Source organism: Anoplophora glabripennis, unplaced genomic scaffold, assembly GCF_000390285.2.
Source record: "Anoplophora glabripennis isolate ALB-LARVAE unplaced genomic scaffold, Agla_2.0 scaffold34, whole genome shotgun sequence".
NCBI classification, from domain to species: Eukaryota; Metazoa; Arthropoda; class Insecta; order Coleoptera; family Cerambycidae; genus Anoplophora; species Anoplophora glabripennis.
Window position 1 is genome coordinate 1,219,679 of NW_019426074.1, and position 6,834 is coordinate 1,226,512.

General features: G+C 34.2%; 2 protein-coding genes across 2 annotated transcripts; one reads left to right on the forward strand and one right to left on the reverse strand.

Annotated features, from left to right (window-relative positions):
* Nucleotides 1-936: 936 nt before the first annotated feature.
* On the forward strand, nucleotides 937-2,005 carry LOC108913870 (surfeit locus protein 6 homolog). Its single transcript, XM_018719516.2, has 3 exons — nucleotides 937-972; nucleotides 1,026-1,148; nucleotides 1,205-2,005. The coding sequence occupies exons 2-3, from the start codon at nucleotides 1,037-1,039 to the stop codon at nucleotides 1,960-1,962; spliced, it is 870 nt and encodes a 289-aa protein (XP_018575032.1). The 5' UTR covers nucleotides 937-972; nucleotides 1,026-1,036; the 3' UTR covers nucleotides 1,963-2,005.
* A 98-nt stretch (nucleotides 2,006-2,103) lies between these two features.
* On the reverse strand, nucleotides 2,104-5,739 carry LOC108913862 (post-GPI attachment to proteins factor 2-like). Its single transcript, XM_018719506.1, has 5 exons — nucleotides 5,364-5,739; nucleotides 5,145-5,306; nucleotides 4,728-4,833; nucleotides 4,456-4,674; nucleotides 2,104-3,753 (listed from the first exon to the last, which is right to left on the reverse strand). Exons 1-5 carry the CDS (start codon nucleotides 5,601-5,603, stop codon nucleotides 3,596-3,598), a joined length of 885 nt encoding a protein of 294 aa, XP_018575022.1. The 5' UTR covers nucleotides 5,604-5,739; the 3' UTR covers nucleotides 2,104-3,595.
* Between the last annotated feature and the right edge of the window lie 1,095 nt (nucleotides 5,740-6,834).

The following is a 6,834-nucleotide window of genomic DNA, read 5'->3' on the forward strand; positions in this document are numbered from 1 at the left end:
CCCCCCATACATACACACACCCCATACCCTCCTTACCTCTCCCTTCCCGCGCTAGCAAAGCGCATCCCAGGCTGCATAGCCGCACTACCCTACCCAACCAAAACATGACACCACCCCCGGGGTTTACACAGACGAGCTGGCGAATCAAGAAGAGCGCCAGAAGAAAGGGCCCTAGCCGGCGGGGCCCAGCCAGGACAAAAGGAGGTCCCACGCCTACACCGGCCGCATTTGTGGTCGGGGTAGACGACGGATGAGGCCCACCTACGAAGGCTGTCCAGGCCTACACGAAATGAGGCAGGATAAAGAGGGATAATCCCCCTCGATCCCAAATCATTGAGGACAATTTCTAGCCATGGAATAATGGCGTAGCCATGGAATAATGGCGTAGCCATGGAATAATGGCGCGTCGTGTGGGGATTCCCCCGTACGGGGGCGTACGTGTCTTTTGGTGTATTTGTCTGTCTGGTATGTTGTTTGTCGGGGGTCGCAATTTTAAAGAAATGTATTCTAAAATAATGCAAATAACTGATAAGTAAGTAGAAGTGGGACTTACCTGGGCATAACCCCAGCACAGGTACCTGTAACAAAGATGCCGACGGCCTCTATGCTTAAGCCGGGGATTAGGTCGGTGATTAAGAGGAAAGAAAGGGAGTCTTTCCAGGTAGCCTTAATAAAGGCAGGTAGAATTTGCTCCTTGCACTACACTTTCACAAAACACGTGTGTTCTGCTCGGCTGCCCGCTCGGAACTGCCTTTCATCTGACAATTTTGCACCGGACCGAGTGAAGTGTGAACTACACCGAATTACATCGTTTTTTATTTTATTTATTTAATTTAGATCAGTACACCTTACAACGCGTTCCCGTACTAAAGCGTAGATTCTTAAAAGTATGAGTGAGAACTCCTACTGTATTATATGTTTTGTGGCTCCTACTTTAAATAAAACTTTTACAAATCTCCGAGTATTTTGTAGGTTAGTAGTAATAATTTATGTTGATTTCTGTTTAAATTATTACTTACCACTAGGTCAAAAGAAAATGCAGTTACTAAAAAATAAGTTCGACTCCAAAAAAGTGGAACAGTTTTTAATAAGTGAAAATAAATTTATTACAGATTTATTTTCCATTACTGCTATACCGGAGAGGAAAGGTAATATCAGATTTTAAATCAATCTTGACTTTTCAGGCTTACATTATAATTTATAGATTTCTTGGAAAACGATGTAGAAGATGACGATATGAATGGCCAGAATTCTGGATTTAGTGTACTGGGCACTAAAACTTCAAGGGCCAAATCGTTGCAAGAATTGCAGCAACGTTTAGAAGCAATTACAAGCAAGAAAAAACTTACTTACAAAGAAAAGTTAGCCAAAAAAGGCTTAAAAAATCGTATGAAGAAAAAAAGTAAGCAGGATGAGCGGAATGCAAAACAAAAATTGATTCGAGCAGCAAAATTAACAAACACGGAAATTAAAATTGAAGAAGGAGATACAAAACCTAACACTACAAAACCAGTCTTTAATAGTGAAAATAAAATGGTATTTTCAAAATTTGATTTTGCAAATTTAGGCATGAAACGACAAAAGAAACAAGAGAAAGACCCTAAGAAATTATTGAAAAAAATAGATGAACAGAAAGACAAACTACAAAAATTGGAGGAGAGTGGAGAAACTGAAAAAATTATTGAAATTAAAGAAAAAACAGCATGGAAAAATGCTTTTGCCAAGGCTGAAGGTGTTAAAGTGAAAGATGATCCAACGTTATTAAAGAAATCTTTGAAAAGAAAAGAACAGAAGCAAAGATCTAGCAAAAATAAGTGGGAAAAGAGACAACAAGGTGTGCAGAAAGCAAAAGAGGAAAGACAGCAGAAAAGATCAGACAATATCGAGAAGAGGAAAAAAGAGAAAAAGAACAGAAAACTTAAAACGGCTTCTAAGAGGGGTAGAATTATTCCAGGGTTTTGATAATTGTACATATTTTAAAAAGTAAATTTCCTAAATTATTTTGTTTTTATTCTTTTTTCTAAGTAACGACTTTCTCAACTGGGATTAATTCAGTGAAATCGAAAAAAGTGTAGTAAAAATTCAGTAATATAACATCCCTTATTTACTTTTTACTTACCTTATCAGTTAATAGTTTTTCTAATTTAAAGTAATAAATGGCAAGGAATAAAAGAAATGCTATTAAAATCATTTATTCGAACAATCGATATGTATACGTTTCATTTGACTAGAATAGTTATTGTAAAATATGAATAAAAGTCCATAAGTAAAAAAAATAATATCACTAACGTCAACTAATGGAAGAATCACTTTTACTAAACATAAGAAGTAAATTTCACTATAAATGCCACAGGCTAAAAATTAGCACTAATTTTAATTTTAATTAGAAATGTGTATTCAATGATTTTAAAGATACCCTCATTATATTAAACACAAACATGACAAAAAAAATACAATAAATATAATGTAAAATACATAATCAACATCAATAATAATTAGGAACACATGGTACATCTAAGTGTTAAAACTGTAAAGACTAATATCAGTTCTAATCCGAATTACTATCCTACAACATAAGTGTTTAATCAATACACAACCATTACTTCTTAATTAATGTTACAATGGAAAATTGAGCAAATCAAATTAAATTCATAGTATTTAAAACATCTTTGTATAAAATCAAAAACATTAAAACAGATATTAGATGAGACAATTTCCTAATAGATGGAAATTTTATGCTTTCCAAACTACCTATTTTTTTTCTGATAGAAAATGGTTACTTATACAGCTAGTCATCTTTTTTTTTTTAATTACCTATATCAATGTTCCAAAAATAATGGAATGATTCCAAAATATGACAATGTTATCACTTGAGAGAAAATAACTTAATATTAATTCAATCCATGTCAACATTTCTTTAAAATTCAGTTTTATACTAGAAAGCCTTAATTTAGCTACAAATATGTATGTTGCTTGCAATGCTAAGTTAGCAGATATTTTTTTACTTTGTAATAAATATGAACTGCTCTAACAACTTTTTTAAATGCAAGTGTTGGTCTTGTAGCTGGATATACAACCATGTAAAAAAAAAACAATTAAAATTATTAATATTTCACATACCTATCCAAAATGGGAGAACTTCATTTAATATCTCAAATAAAGAATTGACTCACTGAATTAAATAAATTTAGATTATGATTTAATGCTCTTTATAAAGAAAATTGCTAAGGATTTATGAAAATGTAAAAATATAATTTCTAAAGAAAAAAGAAGTTTGGTAAATAAGCAAGACAATCTCCAATGAAGTACAATAAAAAATGAATTGAAAACATAAATTTGAATACATTTTAGTATAATTTTCAATTAATTGACTAGAACACATTCCGCATGCACATTCACATGCAAATAAAATCATCAAATATAAACCTACACATGTATAATCATTATAAGTTTAATGGAAATAAAACTAGAATTCGAGAATATCTTTTGGATTATTCTGATTACAATTTCTTAGTAGGTACCAGTGTTAATATTTCTGATCTATCAATGAAGCAAAATATTAATGCACTAAATCAAATAAAGAGTAAATTATGTTTTACTCAATCTTTCTGAATTCCTTGGGGTTCTGGTTTAAGGCTACTACTCCTTTAGCAACAATGACATGTTCTGTGGGAAAATCTAGTATGACAGTAACATGGAATGCCATGTTTGCTAGAGCTATTACATATTCACAAAGTGCAAACATGCTAAAAGCTGAAAAAAAAATATGTATTGATATAAATTTCCGATTGCATTACATTTCGCATCTGTATTAATGCACCGCTAAAAATAGGCCCTTATTTCAATGTTAAGGCCTGTTTTCAATTAAGTATAGATTTATTCCTCAGCAATATCATTAGAAATTGTTACTGAATTTCAGTTTTAATATTTACAGGGTGTACAGGAGAATACCTTCCTTGAACTATTTGTTTTTAATTCACATCATTATCTCTCTTTATACAGTTTAAAGTTAAAATTTAAAAAATTATAAGAAAAAATCTAATCAATAAAATAAAAAAGAAAATCAGTCAAGAGGTACTTATCTTCTTCACGATTTATAAATTCTATATCATTATTGTCACTGACATGAGAGTAGCTAAGAGGCAGAGGCGTGCACGGCCCAACTTTGAAATTGGTAACCATTTTAGTTGTGCATTTTTGAAGCATAGTTTATTTTTGACTTCATTAGAGAGGGGCTCTCCTATACCGTATACAAAGTGTGTGGTACACACAAATGTCAGGATAATAAAAGTTGCAAAAATTACAGACAAGGAATTATTTGAAAAAAAATATTCATTGTATTAAAATAAATTAGTTTTTAAATTTTTGTGAGAAGCTAGGCGTATAGGGGCACCTACTGTAGCTGCTGGATTCTGTCACAGCCCTACATTATATATTCTAACGGCATGTACTTACCCATTCTATGGCAAAGTAGTCTGTGCTCAAGGAAGAAACCGACTAAGCCTATTGTACTAATGAGAGATATATTCAATAACATTTGTTTAATTTGTAATCCTTTGCGCACATGACTCATATCATTTCGAGTTTGAGCAACTGCCTTTATGCCTTTAATACATGCCAACATATGTGTAAGGCTGCTTATCATAAATACTATGAAGAGTTTTTCATGAACAGCTGAAAGGGAGTATATACACATATAGCAGGGTGAGAGTTTTGGATACACTTACGATAATTCTCCCTGTTCGAAATATACGTAACTCCACATAAAGAACCAGTTTCAATAACATTTAACCAAAAGGCAGTTTTTAACCATAATTGCGCTTTTAGTTGAGCCTAAAAATATTATAAAGCTCCTATTTGAAAAAATACATTTCAATATATTACAAAGATATATAGAACCTATACATCGTTGAATATTAAGACAAAAAATTAAATTTCGAAATATACTTATTAGAAAACCTGAAGCATTTTACTAAATTATAGGATACAATTTTGTTCTAGCAACAGTTTCAAATTGTATGGGACATTTAACTTCAAAACGTCAATTAACTGCAAAAAACCAACTGGTCAAATATTCTTTAGTAGTCTGGTACATACTAGTTCTTGACTGCTGCTAAACTGCCCTAATACTAACACTTATTTACCTCTGATTGAGCTAATGGGTTAATTAATTTCAGATGATATGCTCGGTATACTGCTGAAATTATAAATCTCGGTCCTATATGAAATGCCACGCTAATTCTCCACAGATACCTTTGAGGACTTATACCTGTTATAGCACTTATAGAAGGGATTATGTTGTACACCTACAATACATATATTTAAAGTCGTATATACACGAAGGCAAACAAGTTATTACTTACACGACAATGTGTTTCATGAATATCATTTGCTTGAAATATATAAGCCGTAACAAAACAAACAATAAGAGCTAAAAATGGACAAGACACCGTAAGAAGACAAACATATTTAAAACTTAGGCTGTAATGAACCACAAGTTCTTCTCGTGATACTTCTTTTTTCTGAGATAATTCTGAATCCATGACTTTACTATATACAAAGAATTTGGAATATATTCTCGGAAGCACTAGTAATTTTAACATATAAATTATCTGAAAACAGGTAAACGGATGAGCATGGTCACATAGTTAAGCCGAAGACGAGATTTTATGTCAGAAAATCATTTTATTCTATTTTAAAAGACATAATTCTAAACATTCCTTGTCAAAACAAATAAAATCAAAATCACCTCAAGTTTTTTGACGCTTGACGGATCGGGTCATTTAACACTTGATCCACAAAACATATAATTCATTTAATTTTTTGTTATCTGATCTAATAGATCATTTAGAATAAGGGATATTAAAGAACTACGAACTGTAGTGTCTATTATAAAACCACAAACATTTGACAAAAGTACTTTATTATAAAATATTTTAACAAAGTATAAGTACAGATATTTAAAAAGGTCATATAAATAGGTTATGTTAGAAAAATGTTAGAATTGTAAATGTATTGTAAATTAAAGTTCTATGGGTTTGGTTGGAAACCATCGATCTTATAGTACTAGATACGGGATAGACTATCTAACAGCGCCGCGCCATTATTCCATGGCTAAAAATTGGCCTCAATGATTTGGGATCGAGGGGGTTATCCCTCTTTATCCTGCCTCATCTCGTGTGGGCCTGGACAGCCTTCGTAGGTGGGCCCCATCCGTCGTCTACCCCGACCGCAAATGAGGCCAGTGTAGGCGCTTTGTGAGACCTCCTTTTGTCCTGGCTGGGCCCCGCCGGCTAGGGCCCTTTCTTCTGGCGCTCTTCTTGCTTCGCCGGCTCGTCTATGTAAACTCCGGGGGTGGCGTCATGTTTATGGTTGGGTAGGGTAGTGCGGCTATGCAGCCTGGGATGCGCTTTGCTAAGGTGGCCCTTAGACTAGCACGGGAGGGGAGGGTATTGGGGGTATGTATGTGTGTGTGTATCGTTGTCTTCGATTCTTGATCCTGGCGGTCTCCGAAACAGAAAAGGTTAGCGGGCAGGGGGGGGGATGTCGTTGCGGTGGTCACCCAGGGCCAAAAAGTTGGTGTCTAGGTATTTTGTGTTTGTCGGTCTCTCGCCATTCTCGAGCGAGCGGCCGAACTAAGTGGACGTGTTTATTGTGAAGTGAAGTGCATTGCAACGAGCAAGATCTACCTGCCTTTATTAAGGCTACCTGGAAAGAATCCCTTTCTTTCCTCTTAACCACCGACCTAATCCCCGGCTTAAGCATAGAGGCCGTCGGCATCTTTGTTACAGGTATCTGTGCCGGGGTTATGCCCAGGTAAGTTTTTACTTTATT